This window comes from Somniosus microcephalus, chromosome 14, assembly GCF_052327205.1.
Source record: "Somniosus microcephalus isolate GS21.2 chromosome 14, FLI_Smic_1.0, whole genome shotgun sequence".
Taxonomy (NCBI): Eukaryota; Metazoa; Chordata; class Chondrichthyes; order Squaliformes; family Somniosidae; genus Somniosus; species Somniosus microcephalus.
This window is the reverse complement of record NC_141000.1, coordinates 102260167-102283684: the sequence shown is the minus strand read 5'-3', so window position 1 is coordinate 102283684 and position 23518 is coordinate 102260167. Positions and strand designations below refer to the sequence as shown.

Sequence of the window (23518 nt, the reverse complement as noted above, 5' to 3'; positions counted from 1 at the left end):
AATGTGGATTCTTTTCAGCACCTGTCAGTATAGGTGTGTGCCCTCTCTAGCCATTTTCAGAGTTTACTAATCCTGTATTCAACTGGCTGTGCCCATTTTAAATTCATATTTTTAAATTGTGGGCTCTCTTCTTTTTCCTCTTGCTGTTGCATTTCACTTCCTTTGTCGGTTTCCTCCTATAACTGATGGCGTCCAGTTTCATGTCTTTTATTCCCTGTCCCACTATTTTTATTGAATAGTTGCTTGCCTATCAGTTCTTCCACCTGTTGCAATTGTTCTTGCTTTGGTCCATCAGTGAAATAAAACATACAAAAAGGATTTAAAAAATGGAAGAGAAATAGAAAGGAAATCAGAAAATAAAACTACTAGAAAATCGGTGGCACAGTGGTTAGCACTGTTGCCTCACAGCGCCAGGGACCCGGGTTCGAATCCGGCCTCGGGCGACTGTCTGTGTGGAGTTTGCACATTCTCCCCGTGTTTGCGTGGGTTTCCTCCGGGTGCTCCGGTTTCCTCCCACCAGTCCAAAGATGTGCAGGTTAGGTTGATTGGCTATGATAAAATTGACCCTTAGTGTTAGGGGGATTAAATACGTGGGGTTACAGGATAGGGTGGGATGTGTGTCGGTGCAGGCTCGATGGGCCGAAATGGCCTCTATCTGCACTGTGGGGTTTCTGTGATTCTGTGAAAAAGGACTGGAAAATGTAAAAGATAAAAATAATTTGGGGGAGTGATGGAAAATACCCAAGATTGAGAAATACAACTCTAACTCAATTAAAAAACTTCATATTTTGCTAATTGTAAAGGCATTTTACATAAATCACTAAATTCCAGTATAAACCATGAGAAACTGAATATAAAAATACAATAGGGTTTTACATGGCCACATACGGACAATGAAGACTTTCAAGTCACAACACATCCACAGTAGCAGCACCTTTCCTCCAACTGCAATGATACTGTCGTACTCCAACAATTAAGACTTGGCTATTTTAGAACCACCATTAGTTAAGACATCACTGCAGGCAAGAAATGAATGTAAACATCCTGTGGGTATCAGTACTTTATGCAAGGAGGTGAGCTAGAGCTGTATACCCAGCAGGGAACAAAAACTTACTGATCATTTGATTTCATTCGAACAACGAAGAGTTCATCGATCTGAAACATCAACTCTCGTTTCTCACAGCTGCTGCCTGCGCGGTGGAGTGTTTCTAGTATTTTGTTTTTATTTCAGATTTCCAGCATCTGCAGTATTTTGTTGTAGTTTTACAGGAGAGGTTTGCTTTCAGTTTAGAAGCAATTTTCCTTTGAGATGGTGCAGATAAACCATGAATAGCCAGCCATTTCTCCAAGATGGAATAGCAGATAACCCAGCTGCAAGAAAGTCTTCATTTTTAAAATCAACTTTCCACAACACCTGACTAAAATCTCAATCTGTGAAGATCGAACCAAAGGAACATTGTTTTTTTAAATATTTTGAAGGGAGCAAGCAATATAACTCAACCTTACTAAAAATGACCAAAACTAAATTTAAAACAAAAAACCCTCTAGATTGACAATTTTTTAAAGTTAGCCACAAATAAAACCAGAATGCACAGACAGAAGAAAATCCAGAGCAAGAAGACGATTCAGCCCATCAATCCCCATGCATGATGTGATTATGGACTTCTCCCCATACCACCTGACGATCCCTTTTTAGGGTACTCTAATTTCCTTTCCCTACCTCCTTTGAACCCCTCCATCCTGTTTTTCAACAGATATTGATCCAGACCATTTTACAAAGGAACCAACTGACCCCAAATCAAGTATCTTCTTTGGGAGTTTCTTCCGCATAAAAAGGCAAAAAAGACTTGCATTTATAGAATGCTTTTAATGACCTCAGGACGTCTCAAAACGCTTTACAGCCAATGAAGTACTTCTGAAGAGTAGTCACTGTTGTAATGTAGGAAATGCAGCAGCCAATTTGCACACAGCAAGCTCCCACAAACAGCATAGTGATAATGACATTGTTGAGGGATAAATATTGGCCAGGACACTGGGGATAACTCCCCTGCTCTTCAAAATAATGCCACGGGATCTTTCATGTCCGCCTGAGAGCAGACGGGGCCTCGGTTTGACAGGTCATCTGAAAGACAGCACCTCAAGTGCAGCACTCCCTCAGTACTGCACTGGCGTGTCAGCCTAAATTTTTGTGCTCAAGTCTCTGGAGTGGGAACTTTGTTTGAAGCTTTGAAGTTTCTGAATTTTGCACTTGTGTCCCTATGCTCATTTCACTTTTATCTCAATACTTTTCATAATTTTGTTGCAGCAAAAGTAAACTTACCCAAAAACAAAGTCATGTACTTATCTAAAGAGCATTTTTTTCCCCTCTCAACTGACAAGTTGCTCAAAATTAACTATTCCGCCCCCCACCCCTGGCCAAAAAACTGAAAACAGAAGCACACCTTGATAAAATATACCAGCACTCAAAGCTGAATATTCAACTTCCCTTCTAATCCAAATTTTGAAAATTCTACTCAAAAGTTCTGAGGTTACAAGTAACTGCAAACCCCAACATGCTTATTTTTTGGTAAGCTAAATTAGATATTTCAAATGCTCTCAAAAGCATACAGTTAAAAGTGATTACTGCAGGATCTGAAAGGAAAATTCCATCAGCTGAAACTTTTTCAGTGAAGATATCAAGGACACTCAGAGGCAGTGTTTTTGCATTTAAAAGTGCTGAGGATATTCTGAGGACCAGTTTTACAAAAGTAGTTCTCACACTTCTCGTTTCATGTAAACCTTCTTCAGCGTCTCATATAGTCGTAATGCATAGCCTGGGGAAGTGATGAGCAGCCTGGTACGTCACACAGACCGGGATTTTCGGATTGGTAAATTACAGCATTCTCACAAACCTCGGAGATCAAACATTCGCTCAGATCATTGCTTTCTGCAATATCAGGTTCAAGTGCCTCCTGAGCACGCATCTGTTCATTTGCAAAGTCAGCAAAGCAACAGTCTGGGTCTTGGATTTGGACAGAGCACAGTGGGACATCAAAAATATTAATGTTTGCAGAAGCTGAACTGCTCTTTCTGCTGTGGATTTTCTGTATCTGGCTCATGGTTTCAGTATCTGGACATTCATTTTGCATTACGTCTGTTGGAGCCATCTGACAGTTATCGAGATTAGTGAAAACATGTTCAGGCTCTGAATCACACACTTGTTCATCACAAGACACTGTGCTGGCTCCATCTATTCCTACTTTAGAAAATGCACTGGAACTCCGAGAACTGTTCTGCACAGGTAGAGGTAGTGAATTACACTCATAGCCAGCTTCCTCATCAGCACTATACATTAGTTCCTCCTCACTGTCTTCTTCAATGTCTTGGAGTTTCCTTTCTTTGAAACAAACATTTTCCACAGTGCTGATTTTTTCTTGCACATCATTACAATTGTAGACAGCATGTGCGTGTTTCAAGTTATTCTGATGGGACAGACCAAATAAAACATTCAATTTAAACATTAAAATTACATTAAGGTTGTTAATTTTCTCCTGCTTCACCTCTTCTGAAGATGGTAACTCAAGTTGGGGTATTGTTAAATATATGACTACCCCCTTAAGGGCAACAATATTCTCCCCGATTAGGTGACCAGACTGCAAATGGTACTACAGATGAGATCTGACCAACACCTTTCATAAACAATACCTCTTGTTTTGTACTTTTAACTCTAATGCACTCCACTACTTATTACACTGGGCTGATGGTTTCATAGACCTAGCTGCTATAATCTCTACATGCATTTCTTGATCAGTACATGTACCAGACAAGAACCTGCGAGTGCAGCAGACATCATTAGAAACCAGGCATTATAACACTGTGCAAACAAAGCTAAAAGCTCAAAAGTGATATATGTAGAGGAGAAAAATGCTTCTCTTTCTAGGGCAAACAAAGGATTGAACTTCTAAAACAGTAATCACACAACTTCTAAAGATGCTACCTAGGATTGAAAAAGTAAGCTTTAAGAGATCCCATCAATCTACTTTTATTAAGCACTGAAAAACTATTTCATGTAAGATTTCAATCAGATAATTTTTGAAAATCAATTACATACCAGAGCTTGTGGACCATATTTTCTTAAGAAACCAAGACAACCTCCTCGATATAATACCATGAAGATGATAACCAAGACAAATCCCAAAATGGATAAAGTAAATATTAGCAGTGTTTGTGGTACTGCAAAAGAATAAGATACATCAGAAACATGCCTTTGTAAGTTTTCCCCACCCCTAGAACTATCCAAATCAACAGTGGCAAGCCCCATTCTTTTACTTAAACCCAGTAAAAATAGTTTTTATTTAAGTTAAATGCACTCAGACTTCTCTGCAAGTTTGGTTTCTTCAATAAGTGCTCACCAATATCTGAAGACAAACTGCAACATTAGCATTTGAATATGTTCATGTGGCATTCCTTTGTCTTCCATTTTAATTGAGATGTTAACAGGTTAAGAGGCAATTTGATAGAGGTGTTTAAAATCATGAAAGCATTAGATAGAATAAAGAAAGAGAAAATGCATTTGATAAAGTACTACATAATAAATAGCGATCAGGAAAGTAGCAGACTTCAGGAAATGGGCAGACACATGGCAACTGCAATTTAATACGGATAATTTAGTCAATATTTATCCCTCAACCAAAATCACAAACAAAGCTGGGCATCATCATGTTGCTGTTTGTGGGAGCTTGCTGTGCGCAACTGGCTGCTGCGTTTCCTACATTGCAACAGTGACTACACTTCAAAAGTACTTCATTGGCTGTAAAGTGCTTTGGTTTTCTCTTATTACTGGGAGGTTTTTGCATCTTCCTCTGAAGACAGAAACAAAATATTTATTTAATTTCTCTGCCATTTCCTCATTCCCCATTATAAATTCTCCTGTCTCTGACTGTAAAGGACCTACATTTACCTTCAGCAGTCTTTTCCTTTTCACATACCTATAGAAGCTTTTACAATCCGTTTTTATATTTTGCGCTAGTTTGTGCTCATATTGCATTTTCCCTTTCTTTATCAACTTCTTGGCCCCCCTTTGCTGATTTCTAAAAAGATCCCAATCCTCAGGCTGACCACTTTTTCTGGCAACGTTATAAGCTTCCTCCTTTGACTTAATACTAACTTTAATTTCTTGTGTTAGCCACGGTTGGATCACTTTCCTTTTGGGTTTTTACACCCTAGAAAAATATATGCTTGTTGCAAATTATGCATTACTTCCTTGAATGTTAGCCATTATATGTCCACCTTCATACCTTTTAGTGTGGTCTCCCAATCTACCATGGCGAACTTGTCCCTCATACCCTTGTAGTTTCCTCTGTTTAGATTGAAGACCTTAGTTTCAGATTGGACTACATCACTCTCAAACTTAATGTAAAATTCAATCATATTATGGTCACTTGCCCCTAAAGGCCCCTTTACCACAAGATTATTGATTAGCCCTCTCATTACACAGTACCAGATCCAGAATAGCCTGTTCCCTGGTTGGTTCCTCCACATACTGATCCAGGAAGCCATCTCATAAGCATTCCAAAAATTCATCCTCCACACATTAGTGGTAATTTGATTTGCCCAGTCAATGTGTAGATTGAAGTCCCCCATGATTACTGTATTGCCCTTGTTACATGCACTTCTAATTTCTTGATTATACTGTGCCCTACATTACCACTACTGTTTGGTGGCCTATACACAACTCCCACTAATGTTTTCTGCCCTTTGCTGTTTCTTAGCTCCACCCAAACAGATTCCAGTTCTACATCACGATCTGCCGAACCAAGATCTTTTATCTCTACCGTACCAATCTCATCCCTTATTAACAGCAATGGAGGCACTGAATACAAAAACTAAGGAAGTTATGCTAAACCGTACAAATTTCTGGTTAGGCCTCAGCAGGAGTATGGTGTTCAATTCTGGGCACCACACTTTAGGATGGATGTCAAGGCTCTGGAAAGGGTACAGAGGAAGTTTACCAGAGATGAGGGACTTCAGTTATGTGGCAAGACTGGAGAAGTTGGGATTGTTCTCCTGAGAGCAGAGAAGGCCAAGGGAGACCCAAGAGAGATATTCAAAATTATGAAGAATTATTTCATAGGGCAGGTAAGGAGAAACTATTTCCTTTGGCAATTGGGTCAGTAACCAGAGGTCATACATTTAAAGTAACTGACAAAAGAACTAGAAGGGAAATGAGAATTTTTTTCCCCCACACAGAGGGTTGTTAAGATCTGAAACACATACTTGACAGGGTGTTGAAAGCAGATTCCATAGGAACTTTCAAAAGGCAATTGGACATGTACTTGAAGAGGATTAATTTGCAGGGCTATGGGGAGAAAGCTGGGGCGTGGGACTAAATTGGACAGCTCTTACAAATTTTAATGAAGAAAGCTGGAACCCTGCCAACCCAGCTTGTGCCATCATTCTGTACCTTTATCTTCCTGCACATATTGCGTGACTATACATTTCATTTCCAAAGGGTCAGAGTGATCTTCTTTAAATTGAAACATTTTTATTGTGACACAATAATTTGCGTTGGGTTGCACATTTTCAATTATCTCTTCAACACTCATTTCCTCCGAGAGTCTGTACACATCTCTATTCTGTAAACGAAAAAGACCAGAGTTACATCCAAATCAATACAGGACTATTTACCGTCTAGACTTAGAAAATCTTCTGCAATCAACACAATATTGTGTACAAGTGCTGTGTTTGTAGACCAGTTTTTGGTATGCAATCATTGTTAAATTCAGAATAGGCATAAGCAGTGATGATTGATCCAATTTCAGCAATTTGGTTTTCTCCATTAAGTTTTACATTTCCAGAAAAAATATGAAATGTTTACACAGGTAGAAAGTTTGACAAATTCATCTCATCTGAGAGTCCCAACACCTGCTCCCTCAATCACCTCTTCAGTCAACTTTAACCAATCAAATCCACTTCTTGGCTTACAAGCAGTTAGTGGTTTTCTTTCAAAACCAGTCATCAGCCCTTCCTCGATATGCCCATCCTCTTCAACTATGCCATCTCTAGTCTTTTTTACCGCTTACAGTTCTTGAACTTGGTCATTGTCTCCCATCTCCATGCCCATCTCAAAACTCAATTTTTGAATCCCTCCAGTCTGACTTCTGCCATTGTTAGCACTGACCAACGTCATAAGTGGCATCCTCTGACTGTGCTACATTATTCCGAATCCTTTTTACATTATTTAATACAGTTGACCACTCCAATGCCTATCCTCTGTCAGTCCAGGCCTTGAATGGTTCCATTCCTACCTATCTGTACCCAGCCAGTGCATCTCCAGCAATGACGTTTATTCCCGCCCTTGCAGCGTCACCTGTGGGGTACCCAAAAGACCTATCCTTGCTCCCCTCCTTTTCCACATGCTGCCCTTTGGCAATATCATTTGCAGGCACAGGGTCACTTTTCATTTATGTTGGATATACAGTTCCATCTCTCCACCACATCTCCTCACTCGTTGGTCCCCTCCATATTGTCAGACTGCAAGTCCTGAATAAGACAACTTCCTCCAGCTCAATATCCGACTTTGGTACACAGCACAAACTGTTCTCTTGCCACTGACTCCATTCCCTGCCTTTGCCACTCACTTAGGCGAAACCAGACCTTTTGCAATCTTGGTGTTTTGTTCAAAGAACAGAATTTCTACATCCTAGCCAATACCAAGACCATTAATAAATGATGACCAGGTGACTAGGGGAATGCCTCTCCTTTGACTAGTACCATGGATATTTTACATCTATCTGAGGGGGCAGACGTCTTATCTTGGTTTAATGTCAGACGATGCAGCACTTATCAGTAGTGCAGCAGTGTCAGCCTAGATTATATACGCAAGTCTCTGGAGGTTAGCTAGAAACCACAATCTTTGACTCAGAGGCAAGAGTACTACCACTGAGACAAGGCATCAGCAAGACTTCCTAGTAAGGTATAGCACATAACAGATGTGAAGAAAAGCGCTCTATGCTACCCGCACCATACACCCACCCCCCAAAATGTGCAACACCACCCACAGAATCAATGCAAATTCTTTAACTTCATAATTAGCCATCTTCACAGTATCTGAGCAAGAGTGCCAGCTTTATTTATGCTGTGGATCCACCCTCTACTAGAAACTGGGTCCACAGCCACAGGAAGCAGAAAGGAGACATTCAGCCCAGTGTTCTGGGCTGGTTTAACCCAGGTCCCAGATAACACTCACCGTCAATTCAGCAATTACACCACTCAATCCCCCAAAATTCTGCACAGCAATCCATTTTTTAAATCATGTCAAAAATAAAAATCACAAACTGGTGGTGTTGCAAGTAGCTTAATAAACAATGCACTAATTGTATTAGTAAGATTCATACTCATAATTTCTTAAACATCAGAGTTATGTCAAGATACTTCCGTGCATTTCTAATTGCCTAGTGACAATACTGATAAGAGGCCATTTCACCTGCCCATATTCAGCCTATCAAAGAAAAAAAGAGTGGAAGCACATCCAAAGTCCAGAAAGCGATGTTGAGGAAACAAACACTTTTGACTGAGAAAAGAATGAATAAACTTGTATTTAAATAGTATGATCACAGCCTACAAATTAATTTTAATATTTTATTTAATGTTTTGAATTAAATTTGAAAGCATCCTAAAGGAAAGCAATCAACACATCATTTAAAAAAAAAAAAAAAAATTCAAATTGGACCCTTTTTACAATCACATTAAGCTTCCCAGGCTTCAGCTGGAGGTTTTTTAAATTTTTTTTTATATAAATTGGGGGAGGAGAGAGAGCAGGCTCCCCAAGGAGAAAACAAAGTAGCACTTACAACAGCCAGAACTGATATATAGTAAAAAAGTTATTGTTCATCTAGTCGTTATTCAGAAATTCAGTACTATTTCTGAAATTGCCTTAGTCTATTATTCAACTGCTTTTTAAAAAAAACATACCTTTTCCAACTCTCCACTTTTGAATATGGCAATGTGATAATAGAATGACGCATAGATATCAATTAACGATTTGGCTTCCAAGCTACGTGAAATGTGTGGTGGGGGTGCTGCAGAATCAAAATTAACTTTAAGGATTCCACTGGAGGTCTCTGCCAGGTGAACATTAACTGGTCTTAATTTTGCTGTAGAAGAAAAATAAAACTGATTTTAATGAGGAAAAACACATTTACAAGTTAATGGTATTAGATTGCATTTTCAAAACAATTCTGATTGAGCACCACCTGAAACTGAAAGAAATTTTGCTTAAACTGTTTTTCCACACCCACTTTATAGTTTCAGAAAATCAGATGTATTTTGTTCCACTGAAATGAATGCAAACCTGAAAACATAGCATTTGATTTTGCAACCAAAGTTTTATTCAATTTAATTAAACTTGCCAATAAGCAAGTTGAAATTTGGCTCAAGTTTTAGGCAGTTTCTTTAATCTTCACTGTGAGTAACAGTGTATGTGGTGGTAAGGGTTGGTGGTGACATTTAATATACAGTTAAACAAATGAACTTGCCAGTTTATATGATATACCCATCTATTTAAACAACATTTTCCCCATTAAAGTTTCTACAGATCTGGAAAGAGTACAAACTAGTATGAAGCAAGGAAATGGAGAAGGTAAAATAGGCAAAATCAGAGAGAGAACATGTGCAAAGGTAAATAGGAACAGAAAAAAGAGCATAGAGGGAAAGCAATATTTTAAAGAATGCGCAGAGGTTATTTTTTTTTCTATAAAAACAAGTGTTTATACATTTGCAATAACAATGAAAATTATGAGCAAGCTATAATTAGTACATGATTATGGTCTCAAGAAATACAGTTGTATGTATCCAAGAACAAGATGGCAAGCTTACTGTCTTGCTGTGGTTGGAACTCGTCCAAGCAAGTCCAATTGGATTCACCCATTTCTGTAACCGCTTTAACTCGAGCCCAGTAAGACTCATTGATGTCACTGAACTCATCCGTTAGGTCACATGTTCGGTTTGTGATCAGTGAGCAGTTTTGTGTAGCAAGCCACTGATTCTCTGGATCACACAGGTTTGCACTCAGTTCAGTTTGTGCGCTATTTGGAATTTAAACAAACACATGAACAGAGGAGACATGTTAGAGGCAATGTTGTGCAGAAGCTTCAACCTATTATGCCACAAATGGTTACACGCAAAAAAAAAATCAACTATTTCGGTGAAGAAATAAGTACCAATCAAGCAGTTAATTTACACTAGAACACATTCAAAGTAAGATTTATAAATAAAATTACAAATTCGCACCCTAGTCCCCATTTCTAAAACAGACTATAGTTTAATGTGCTTATAGTGCAATTTACATGATAGCTATTATGGAATAATAACAGCACCATAATTACAATGTTCATTAGTTCATCATATCTATCTTTCCTGCTATATGTAACAAGGAGGGGAAGCTTGGCTACAGATACGTTGGAGCAATTTAAGTGTAAACTCAAGAGTAGAATTTATATTAAAAGAAATATCTTTACACTACTGTAATATCAACCAAACCTACATTTATATAGCATCTTTAAAGGTAGACAAATGTTCCAAGGCCCTCCACAAAGGCATAATCAGGCAAAAATGGAGGGTGAACCAAATAAGGAGATATTAGGAGGGTGCTTAAAGGCTTGGCCAACAAAAATCAAAAAAAGGTGGGTTTTAAGGAGGGCCTTAACAAAGAAGAGGGAGACAAGCTTAGGAAGGGAATTCCAGGGCATGGGGTCTAGGTGGCTGAAGGCAAAAGGGAGGGAATGCACAAAAGGCCAGTCAGAGGAATGGAGAGTTTTTTTTTGGGGGGGTGGGGTGTGGAGGTGGTGATTTTAGAGCTGAGAGGGGTTACAGAGACAGGGAGTGGCAAGGCCATGAAGCAATTTAAACATAAGGGTGGGAATTTTAAATTGGAGGCGTTTGGTGAGGGGGGAGGGGAGGGGGGGGGGATGGGTGCGGAGACTGGGAGCTAATGTAGGTCACCAAGGACAGGGGCGATAGGTGAATGGGGCCTGGTGTGGAACAGGATATGGGCAGCAGAGTTTTGGGTAAGATGAAGTTGAGAGTGGAGGATGAGAGGCTGGCCAGAAGAGCACTGGAATTGTCGAGTTTGGAGGAGACAAAGGCAAGAGTGGAGGTGAACGACGTTAGAGGTGGTCTTTGTAATAGAGAGGACATTGAGTTGGTAGCTCAGCTCGGGTCCAGTAAGATCCCGAGATTGCGAACAGTCTGGTTCAACTTGACAATGGCTGGGGAGGGGGAGAAACTTGATGGCGAAGGGATGCAGATTGTGGTAGGGGGCAAAAAGGATGGCTTCAGTCTTCCCAATGCTTAACTGGAGGAAATTACAGCTCAAGAGTCTGGACATCAGATAAGCAGTCTGACAGCAGAGAGGCAGTGGAGGGGTCGAGAGGGGTAGAGCTGGGTGTCGTAAGTGTACATTCGGAAGCTGAACCCATGTCTACGATGATGCCGCCTAGGGGCAGCACATAGATTGGGGGGGGGGGGGGGGGGGGGGGTCCAAGAATTGATCCTTGGGGGACAAAGGTAATGGTCCAGGGTTGGAAAACAAAGCCATTACTGATGATGCTCTGACTACAATTGGATAGGTAAGAATGGGAAAGAGTGAGGGTAATCCCACTGAGCTGAACAACAAGGAAAAGGTGTGGTTGACTGTCAAAGGCTGCAGGGAGGTGGCAAAGGATATGGGGGATAGGCACCACAGTCAGAGAATGTTATTTATGACTGGTTAGGGCAATTTCAGTGCTGTGGTAGGAGCAGAAACCTGACTGGGGAATTCAAACATGGAGTTGCAAGAAAGATAGGCATGGATTTGGTAGGTAACAACATGCTCAAACTAAAGAGGGGAAGCGAGGTTGGAGATGAGGTGGTAGCTTGCAAGGACAGGGTGGTTGAGAATGGGGTTGATGATGGCAATTTTGAAAGCAAGGGCCCAGGTAGGGACTGTTATGTTCTTTTATATTGATTACAGAAGCAAAATTAGAACTGAATATCAACCAAGACATGTATACAATTTTATTGCTTTGCCTTGAATGTATGTTCCCCACCCCACTGATCATCTTGAAGCCTGCTCCGCCATAGCCTCCACCTAACTACAATTTGACTTGCACAAGTTAATTATCCTGGCAATTATTTTGCACAGTAATAATAATTTGAAAGGATTGAAAAAGGCCAGAGGGTACCAACCCGAAAGGCAAGTATTCCACCGTGTAGCGTGTAGTAAATGGTGCATCTGTCCCTGCTTCCCACATCAGGAAGTGACGTAAGTTTTCTGACATAATTGACGCCTTGCGAGGTGGAGGCACCACAGCAGTCACTACAACAGTATTTAAAAAAAATCTTTTGGCATAAACATCAAACAACATTTAAAAAAGTTATTAGCAAAGTAAGTTTATACAAGAAAATCTCAAATTCCTCTTTTGAGAGCTGGCAGTGTTTTGGCTGTAGTCAGTACAACTGTGCTCAGATAGCAAACTACAGACAAATGCTAAATTATAAACAGTGTGTCCAGAGGGCAGTAATCTTTTAATTTGGCATAATTGGTGGAATAGTCTAATTCAATCACATAGCATTACATAGTATTTACAGCACAGAAACAGGCCATTCAGCCCAACCAGTCCAAGGCAGTGTTTATGCTCCACATGAGCCTCCTCCCACCCTTCTGCATCTAACCCCATCAACATTTCCTCCTATTCCTATCTAGCTTCCCTTTAAATGCATCTATACTGGTCACCTCAACTACTCCTTATGGTAGGGAGTTCCACATTCTCCCCACTCTCTGGGGAGAAGAAGTTAATCCTGAATTCTCTATTCGATTTAGTGGTGAGCATCTTATATTTATGGCCCCTAGTTCTGGTCTCCCCCACAAGTGGAAACATCTTCTCTATATCTACTCTATCAAACCACTTTCATAATCTTAAAGACCCTCAGCAGGTCACCCTCAATCTTCTCTTTTCTAGAGAGCCCCAGCTTGTTCCAGCTTTCCTGAAGGGTATAACTGCTCAGTTCTGTATCAAGCTTGTAATTTTTTTTTTTTTTTTTTTTTTTTGCACCTTCTCCAGTGCCTCTATATCCTTTTTATGGAGACCCAGAACTGTACACCGTACTCGCTAATCAAGATTCTATACAAGTTTAACATAATTTCTCTGCTTTTCAATTTTATTCCTCTAGAAATGAACCCCAGCACTTTGTTTTTTTTAATGGCTTGATTGTCACTACTTTGTGATTTGTCTATCACTGGAGGAACATTTAGTTCTTGAAATATTTATGAATTCAAGCAGAGTGGCACACCCATTACCCAGCCATGGTTAGGCTGCAGCATTCGGGTGGGCTGAGCAGACTAGAGGTAAAATCTCCCACCTAACTGCAGCCAGCATTCCTCCACTCCCAATACCATAGATTCACTGTGACATTAGGTAGTGGGAGAAGTGCTGCAAACGTGGAGGATCAGCAGTGAAGTATTTAACAGAAAAGAAAAATGAAAATCAGGAAGCAGAGAAAACAGCTCCTTGTATCACACCAATTAACTTTATATTAGCATTGTGTACTCGTGCTGCCCATGGTCTGGGAAGGGGGGCAAAATGGATGCATAGTGTAAACAGGCACACATCTTTCTTTCAAATGAGTTGAAACATTCATTTGCAGAATAGCCTTTAAAATGGGTGTTCAGTAGTTGTGTGGATTGCAGTTCGATCATGCAATTCAATTTATGTATTTTGTTGGAGAAAGGCACAACGCACGGTGGGTTTGGTCAAAATATTGTGGCAATGTCAAGGGTAAATTGAGGAATCATCTTCAGACTCCAGCCAGTAAAGTATTTTTCTACTAACAAAAGAACGAACTTACATTTATACAGTAACATTCATGCATTCAGAATGTCCCAAATGCTTGACAGTCAATAAATTACTTTTGAAATGTAGTCACTATTGTTATTTGGCAAACTTGGTAGCCAATTGCACACAGCTAGATCCTACAAACAGCAAATTAAAAAAATTACCAGATTAACTATTTTAGTAGTGTTGGTTGAAGGATAAATGCTGGCTTGATTACTGGGATAGCTCCCTTGCTCTTCTTTGAATAGTGTCATAGGATTTTATTTTATTTTTTACAGCCACCTGAAAAAGCAGGCAGTGCCCGAGTTGAATGTCTCATCGGAAAGACAGCATCGCTGAGAATGCAGTATGCCCTTAGTACTGCATCAGCTTAGATCACGTGCCATCATTTGAGCTTAGCACAATACAAAAGTGAAGCTGGAATAGAGCAAGGAAAGGTCCAATAAAAGGACATGCCAAAGCCTTGAGAATACTGGGAAAGTCTCCAATTCACATTCACTTGCTAACTAATTTGAAATAAACAATTCATACTATTTTTAATTGTACATTAAAGATTTGTGTGTAATTGTTGCACTTATAATCATATACTTGTAAACCCGTTATGAAATGCCCTGGGTAGCCTTGGTTTGGGAGGGAAGGAGGAAGAAAACTAAAGGCTCATGGGTCCTTGTCCAAAATTTAAAAGGCCGTTTCAGCATTTTCTCAGAAGAGCAGCCGCCTGTAAAACAAGGCCAGCTTGGCAAGATTCCAGAGGCCCTGAGAAGGGACAAAGGCTAAGTCAGAGAAGCTATAACAAAACCATAACTGTTCACTTCCCAGGCGAGTGAAATTATGGACATGTCTCGTTTGAATTAGACACCGTTAGGGAGTGAAACACAGATGGTGTCAGGAGAAGGAAGGGGTCATGAGGGTGATGGCGTGACAGGGGCAGGTGGGGTCAATGAGTACATGGCATCCCTGTAATTGGGTAGTGAAATTCAGGTGCAAGTCCATGATTGGGTTAACTGATCCTCATAGACATTGCTGGAAAGAAGGGGTATAAGAGAGGGTCTCTTAGACATAAGGGTTGTAGAGGTATTCAGCTGAAAAGCTTGGGACTGCCCACAGACGGGATGGATTGGTGGATGGATGGATGGACTGGTGGAGGGACCACGTGACACCGACCGTACGCAGAGTCTAAAAGGGCTGGCGGGAGTTTGCTCGTGGAGATTGCAACCTTTCTACCCAGGGCACAACGGGTAAAATAACACTTGATTGCGCCTTGTTAACTACTGCTCAGATACTAGTAATGTACCAAGTCTCGCTTACACTGAATAAAGGGTCAAGTTGAATCCTTTGGAACAAGAGTGAAAAGGTTAATTGGCACAGACCCAGAAACTCAACAAGCTTTACACCAAAAGGTATGATAGAATCAGAAAATAGTACAGCACAGAAGGAAGCCATTCGGCCCATCAAGTCTGCGCTGGCTCTTTTGAAAAGCAATCCAGTTAGTCCCACTCCCCCTGCTCTTTCCACATATCTTTGCAATTTTTTTCTCCTTCAAGTATTTATCCAACTCCCTTTTGAAGGCTACTATTGAATCTGTATCCACCATCCAATCAGGTTTATTATCTGAAACATTAATATCTGCTATTTTTAGTTCCACCACAGAATAGAACTGTTATTGCTAAAAACAATTACAAGAACTGCTGGCTTTGGAAGTAAGTGTTACTGTAACTTCTCAGTCTGTTCCATCAAACACAGCTAAAGAACATAACATTTCCTCCAACTAAACACGAGTAAGGCCATGAGAGATTTACCAGTACTCAGTTGTAAGCAATGGATGGTGCCATAAACAAAACCAAGTCAGTAGAGTCTGCTTTCAATTAGGTTATCTTATGATTCCGAGTAGCCCTTTTAGGAGAGTAAGGGGAGAAGAGCTGGCATTTATAGAACACCCTTTACAATGTTAGGACGTCCCAAAGTGCTTCACAGCCAATTAGTACTTTGAAATGTAGTCACTGTTGTAATGTAGTGAAACATGGCATCAAAATTTGCACAAAACAGGGTCCTATAAACAGCATGAAATTAATGACCCAATAATCTATTTTAGTGATGTTGCATAAGGGATAAATTTAGGCCAGAACATTGGGAGAACTCCTCTGCTCTTTCTTGCTCTACAGTGCAATTTGATCTTTTACATCCACTTCAGAGGGTGGATGAAGGCCTTAAACATCTCATCCAAAAGGCGGCACCCTTTGACAGTGTAGCACTCCCTCAGCACTGCACCAAAATGTCAGTCTAGATTACTTAAATCTCTGGAGTGGGTTTGAACCCACACCTACTATCTCAGAAGAGTATAACCACCGAGCCAAGACCGACACCCAATAGTTCAATATCAAAATAATTCACAATATTTTTCCCCACAATTCTCAAACTCAAGTTGAGACAGTTTGCAAATACTTCTAAATTTAGAAAGTCAACTTTATTCTGGAAGCTTAATATGAAAGGAAAGATGGTAACTATGATAGGTGAGGCGTCTTTCAGGATTCAAAGAATAAACTTTTAAATGATTACTTTCTAGGAGATGCAAGGTGGTGAACATTTACAAAACAGAAAAATATTTTGATCATACATTGAGAAGTTATATATTTACCAGAGTTGAGAAGCTGATGAAGGTACAAGAAGCCCATTACTTTAAACATCATTAAGGCAGATTAAAATGTTAACACTCTCCTTTTTTCATCCTATAATGCAAATAAAATTGATTAAAAACTACAATTGATTACATCATATAATTAAAATGTAAACACTTTTGCAATCTGTCCCTTGTAGGCGGAAGTTCAAAAGCAAAATTAACTAGCTTTTTGAACCAGAAATAGATGATAAGACTTATTTTCCACCTGGATCATCCTTCCCCTCCCCCTTTATTGGTTAATGGACCTGCAGTATAAATGGGATGATTTCATCAACAGGAGTAAGAATTCAATAGTCGGTGCTACTTTCCAGTGTGGTAACACACCCTCCAATCAACTTTCAAAGAGTTTCCACACAAGAAGACAAACCTCTTCATTCTTTACCCTTTCAAGCAAATTACACTGACGTGCAGACAAATAAACTAGTATATGATTTTAAGCTGGTAAATTCTGTAATACCCAATACCTTATTTAATTTTCCTTGATACATTTCCTTCTGCTTTGGCCTGCTTGCCATTTATTGCTACAAGTGGAATGCAGCTGCCAACTGTCCAACACAGCTGCTATTGCAGAGATAAGGTAGTGTTAATTTATCGTATGCTTGTGGCTTGACCGAAGATATCCTGAATGATGATAAACCAAGGATGTATTTCAGATGATGTCAAACTGCAAGAATAAAACTAGAAATTAGATTACAGCCCTGTAACCATTCTTTTAGATATTTAAAAAATACAAACATACATAGCAAGTCAGTCTCATTATGTTTTTAGATCCATTTTGCTGCTGGAGGGCATCCATGGCAGATGTGAACTCCATGCAGTAGGTTTCTGATGATGCTCTCATTGAAGGATTAATCAAGATATAATAACTTATTTAATAACTGCAATTCTGTCCAGTGAGAAACTAGGATGTGTTAGTCATTATATATTAGATTGCAATTAATTTCAGCTGCACTTTCTTGGAAAAAAAAAATCACACCTGGTTTTGTGAAACATCAAATTGGCAGCAGCTCTGGAACTTTGTGGATTTCCTATTGTGGTCTTTTATAGTTACTTGTCACCGAAAGAATTGACCAATCTCCAGCCAGGGTAACAGGAATGCTCCAAAAATTTGATTTTCAAGCCTTTTATGGCATTTTCTCATGCAAACATTGGCTTTAGTGACTGCCATTGCTGAACAGCGACCTACAGGTAAAACATTATCTGAAGAGTCGCTTTAGTATTAGCTTCAGTGAATCCACTGCACCATTTCCAACCTCATTTGAGTAAATGGCAAATAATATTTATCTTGTTTTTACACCAAGAGAGGTAGTGAACCTTTGGGAACCATTCAGATCTGTGCCAGTGATCAGAACCATGTGGCTATCCATTTCACACATCTTCTGATATCCACACAAGACAACTTATTGGTGACAGCAGCTCTGATCCTGCTCCCACATCTTCTGAGATCCACCGCTTTCGCCCTTGGTCCGCTCCGCACTCATCTCCAGACCAGTCAATTTCCCCTCCTGGACCTGGGTGCTTCTTGACATTGTTAATGACTCTTTCCTCAGGCACTGTCCCTATCTCTTCAAAATGGCTGTCATCACCCTCTCTCCTCAACCTATCCATTCTCTCCAATATCCTGCCCTCTCTAATCTGCCTTGCCACAACACCCTTGAATGTTTCATTACTTGCCAGCTGCATGCTAATCTCTATTGAAACACCCTGTTGGAAACCATCCAATTCAACTTGCTCCTTTTTCACAGAACCAAGATCCTCTGTGGCTGCTGTGCTTTATCCCTCTTGACCTCTGCAGTGCTCATAGCTGGCCATGCTAATCTCCTCAATCGTTCAATGCTGAGGGAGTGCCCTTGCACAGCTCCACTTCTACTGGTCAGAACACAGCCATCTCCAACAATGGCTTCTGTTCCCACCCGGTCACCTCAAGAGTCCCTGGTTTTATCCCTGTCCTGCTCTTTCTCATCTACATGGTGCCCTTTGGTGGCATCAGCTCTACTTTGCCACCACCTCTTGGTCACATGATTACTTCTGCACTGTCAGACTCTCTGTCCAACATCAATTCATGGAGAAGTCACAACTTCCTTCAACTGAACATCAGGAATACCAAAATTACTATTTTTGGCTCCTGCCATAAACTCTGCTCCATTTCCATAGGCTAGATTCCCTTCCTGGCCACTGCCTCAGGCTGAACCCAGACTGTATGAACTCTTGGCACTGCGTTTGGCCCAGAATGGAGATGTAAACCCACATCTTATCCATCATCAAGATTAATTGTTTTCATCAACATTGCTCCAACCCTACTTCAGTCTACCACTGCCCACACTCTGCAATCTCCAACTTATCCAAAACTCAGCTGCCTATATGCTGCCCTGCGTGAACTCCTGCTTGCCCATCATTGCATCCTTACTGATCTACAATGGCTGCCTGTCCCCAACACATTAACTTTGAATTTCTCATCTTCAAATACCTTTATGGCCGTCAACCAACACTAATTCTGCAAACCCCGCACCCACCCTTCAGCCCCCGACAATAGTCTTCTCTGCATCCCCATCCCTCTGCCCCACCATTGGTGGCAGAGCCTGCAGAGGGCTTGTTCCTTCTCTCAAGCTCCCTTGCTAAATCCCTCCCCTTGCCACTTCACTATCGTCAAAACACCTTTTCCAAACTTTCAGTCACCTCATCTAATTTCCCCCTTCGTGGCTCGGTAACCTTTCCCCTAGCTGTTTCGATTTTTAAAACGTCTGGTTTTTAAAAAAGTTAAAAGCACTATATAAATGCAAGTTGTTGTTTTGCGTAACTCTATGAATGGTAATCAACTTTCCAAGCTGAATTTCTAATAAAAGCATGAAGTTATAGATCATTCAATCTGGTCTAATCTTTGGTGTAACCAATATTTAAATTCATTTACTGTTTTAATTTTATGCAATTGTGAAAAAGTAGCTGCATTTGCAATTAACTGTCTTGCCATATGAAGAAATTAAGGATATACTGCAATAGAATACTTGTACATAAACATTTTAATTTGAAAAGTTACTTTTACCCCTTATTTTTAATGCTACTATCTAATGGTAGTCAATCACAAATAATCAAATGAACTAAATTTAAAATATAAAATAAAATTGCACTTGTAAAGAACCAGGGCATCCCTAATCTATGACACACCATTCACTATTGACATGTCATAGTTAACCCATTCTGACCATCACTGAACCACAAGCTGTCTGATGCATTGCACCAAGATGTAGGTGGGTGCAGTGCAGATGTAGCCATAGTTCACCTAGTCCTCCCAGAAGAAGTATGGCATTGCTCCAAGAACATAAGAAATAGGAGGAGTAGGCCATTCGGCCCCTCAAGCCTGATCATGGCTGATCTATCTCAACTCCACTTTCCTGCGCTATCCCCATATCACTTGATTCCCTTAATATTCAAAAATCTATCATTCTCTCTGTTGAATATACTCAGCAACTGAGCCTCCACAGCCCTCTGGGGTAGAGAATTCCAAAGATTCACCATCCTGAGTGAAGACATTTCTCCGCATCTCAGTCCTAAATAGCCGACCCCTTATTCTGAGACTGTGACCCCTGGTTCTAGACTCCCCAGCCAGGGGAAATATCCTCCCTGCATCTACCCTGTCAAGCCCTATAAGAATTGTGTGTGTTTCAATGAAAATCACTTCTCATTCTTCTAAACTCTAGAGAATATAGGCCTAGTCTACTCAATCTCTCCTTATAGGACAATCCCCCCATCCCAGGAATCAGTCTGGTGAACCTTTGTTGCACTTCCTCTATGGAAAAGTATATCCTTCCTTAGGTAAGGAGACCAAAACCATACACAATACTCCAGGTGTGGTCTCACCAGGGCCCTATATAATTACATTAAAACATCTTTACTCTTATACTCAAATCCTCTTGTAATAAAGGCCAACATATCATTTGCTTTCCTAATTGTTTGTTTACTGATTTTTTTTGATGAGACCGATTATTGGGTGTTTGATGAAAATGCTGCAGGAGCATTGGTATTAAACACCATTTTTAAATGATAAATTCCTTCATGGCTTCATCCCTTTTTACCTGTCCCAGCCAGACTACAACCTCCTGTGCATCACACCCTTCTGGCCTCAGGCTTTGCTCCACCAACCGTGACAGAAGCTTTTGCCCTACTCTCTAGAACGCCTTGCTTTAGACCCTCTCACTTGCATCCTCCCACTTGTCACCTCAATTCCCATTTTTTCCATTCAATCACCTCAACTCTTATTGCTTGGCCTTCATTCCTCTTCGGTGAAGACTTTGGGAAATTTTTATTAAAGGCATTAGATAAATGAGAGTACAAAAGCAAAATACTGCAAATCTGAAATTAAAAACAGAAAATGCTGGAAATACTCAGGTCAGACAGCCTCTGTGGAGAGAAAAACAGCATTAACGTTTCAGGTCGATGACCTTTCATCAGATAAATACAAGTCATTGATACATAGATGTAGTTAATACAACCCACCTCCTAAACATTGCAGTGAAGCAGAAACAAGAACCCACAGAAAGTAGAAAAGCTACAATCTGTTCAACAACAAAAAATCTCCAAAAACATGAAATAAGCATGATGGCAAAGTTCGTCAAATACCTTTTCCATGAAGAGCAGCTCAAAAATCCAACACTCACTTTAATAAGCAATCCTGACCGGCTTTAAGCCGTTTCCCTTTCACATGACCCAAGACAATGTAATTTTAACACTTCATTCTGAAAACATTCACCCAATGGGCAGCGCTTCCTTCGGTTGTTACGGTGTCAGCTCATTAGCAAAAAAAATATTGGCGCAAAACCCCTTTCCTGTGGGTTAACCAAGTTAAGGTTTTTTTAAAAATCAAAATAACCTTAAAATTAACAAAATAAGTTGGCTTGACCTTATTTGACAATAAGGCGAGCTTTTGTCTTGACTTTTTTTTGGCACGCCTGCACCGGGAACTTTAACCATTTTACCTTTAGTTTTATAATAAAAAACCTTCACATTTACGGTCCGGTAATGCTCAACACACAAACCTCGCCCCGCCCCGCCCCTTCACAACAACCAGCAGCTGCGCCATTGCACCTCGTCATCAACTTAATCATTTCTCTTTTTTTGGACACCTTACCATCTTGTGCGATGAAAGAAAATTTTCGCTGCTTCATGAGAGGAAACGGAAAAAAAATCTTGGTCCCCCATACAATTAAAACCGCTGCCTCCCCTGCACCAAGCACCACTGTCACCAATCCTGCCTGCGGACGACAGGTCCTCTGCCAATGTCCCGTCAGCCTCCGTAAAGCCCAACGACAGTTGGTAACCTCTTGTCGACAATTGGATATCCTTGGCGAGCTGTGAGGGGGCGGGGGTGGAACTGTCGGGCCTGTCAATCACAGCGCCGGGCATGATGTCATGACAAGTACCGCCGCTGTCAGCGCTCCCCGGCTGCTTGCCTTTATCGGCAATCACGTGACTCAAAAGACTTGCCCAACCGGTTTCACTGAAATAAAAACAGAAAATGCTGGAGATACTCAGCAGGTCAGGCAGCATCTGTGAAGAGAGAAACAAGAGTTAACGTTTCAGGTCGATGACCTTTTATCAGAACTGGAATAAAGCAGGAAATGGAACAGATTTTTAAGCAAGGGTAGGGGCTGGGAAATGGGGGAGGGGATGAAAGAACAAAAGGGAAGGTCTGTGACAGGATAGAAGGCAGGAGAAGTTAAGAGACATTCAAGGCAAAAGGAGACGGTAATGGGACAGGTTATGCCTGAAGTGTGACAAAAAAACCCAAAAAATACCGCACACATGCTTGAAATCTGAACTAAAAACAGAAAACACTGGAAACTTCTGTGCTTATCATAAATGGAAGCTCCTGGAAAGGACAATGTCCCATGTTGACAGCTCCACTAATAGAAGCATAGAATCATAGAAATTTACAGCACAGAAGGAGGCCGTTCGGCCCATCGAGTGCACCGGCTCTTTCGAAGAGCAATCCAATTAGTCCTACTCCCCCGGCTCTTTCCCCCATCCCTGCGATTTTTTTTCTCCTTCAAGTATTTATCCAATTCCCTTTTGAAGGCCACTATTGAATCTGTATCCACCATCCTAACAGCCAGTGTATTCCAAATTCTAACCACTCTTAACACACTTACCTGAAATAAAAACTGCAAATGCTGGAACCACTCGGCAAGTCAGGCAGCTTTTGTGGAGAGAGGAAGGTAGGGTTAATATTTCAGGTCATCTACTTGAAATGCTAATTCTACCTTTCTCCACAGATGCTCTCTGACCTGCTGAGTGTTTCCAGCAATTTCAGTTTTTATTTCTGGTAAGTGGAGCTATCAACATGGAAAATGTTCCTTTAAAGGAGCCGCTATCCATGATAAGCAAAAGTGAAACCAATTGCAATTTCACATGAATATATGGATTTATTTTTTGAGTCAGCCAGGTCAGAGATAATGGGCCAGTTATATAAAAAAAATTCTCTCCCCCCCCCCCCCCCCCCCCATTCTTTACTTAAGGCATTGTTTTATGCTTGGGTATACTGGACAATTTACAGGAGTGGTTTTCAAACTTTTCTATGTGGGTGACAATCACTGCACATGTTGACACACTTCCAGAGAACCCCTCCAATTAGTAATACACTCCTGGAGGCCCCCAACATAACCTAATTTAATGTGTCACCTGAAAGGCAATAAAGCTTGGAAACAGAGCTGGGCGAACGCAATTGGAGTGGATCGCAAGTAGAGTGGAAGAATTTGGTGAGAGCAGGAATTCGGTGGAGAGGAGGAAGGCGTTTGAGACGTCTAACTGAAAAAGAGGAGTGGAGCCACAGAACCCAAGGACTCTAAGTTAATAGACATGAGAGCAGACCTGCAGGAAAGCAGGAGGAGCGGCCGTAGATAAAGGTATGCCCCGAGGGAGCACGAGCGTCAGGGAGTGAGGTAAAAAACCTAAAGTGACGTCAACACAATGGAAGGAGCTGATTTGTGAGTAGCTGGTG

The 23518-nt window shown here is 40.7% G+C and overlaps 1 protein-coding gene across 3 annotated transcripts; it reads right to left on the bottom strand.

Annotated features, from left to right (window-relative positions):
• Positions 1–767: 767 nt before the first annotated feature.
• LOC147107776 (uncharacterized) lies at positions 768–21885 on the bottom strand. Of its 3 annotated transcripts, none has more exons than XM_086007079.1 (9): positions 21650–21885; positions 16992–17191; positions 16486–16576; positions 12205–12334; positions 9856–10064; positions 8953–9134; positions 6443–6614; positions 4091–4212; positions 768–3461 (listed from the first exon to the last, which is right to left on the bottom strand). In XM_086007079.1, exons 3-9 carry the CDS (start codon positions 16535–16537, stop codon positions 2784–2786), a joined length of 1545 nt encoding a protein of 514 aa, XP_085863205.1. In that variant the 5' UTR covers positions 16538–16576; positions 16992–17191; positions 21650–21885; the 3' UTR covers positions 768–2783. The 3 variants fall into 3 exon arrangements, with proteins under 3 accessions (XP_085863205.1, XP_085863207.1, XP_085863206.1); XM_086007081.1 differs by lacking the exon at positions 21650–21885 and adding an exon at positions 21142–21454; XM_086007080.1 differs by lacking the exon at positions 21650–21885 and adding an exon at positions 17504–18595.
• Between the last annotated feature and the right edge of the window lie 1633 nt (positions 21886–23518).

Bases quoted from the DNA above. Each gene is read 5' to 3' on its own strand.
- LOC147107776 (XM_086007079.1), bottom strand. From the start codon at position 16,537: ATGATGTTTAAAGTAATGGGCTTCTTGTACCTTCATCAGCTTCTCAAC. The intron at 10,065-12,204 runs GTTGGTACCCTC...AATTCCAAATAG, and splicing joins GTGGAATACTTGCCTTTCGG to CGCACAAACTGAACTGAGTG. The intron at 9,135-9,855 runs GTAAGCTTGCCA...TTTCTTCTACAG, and splicing joins GTTCCAACCACAGCAAGACA to CAAAATTAAGACCAGTTAAT.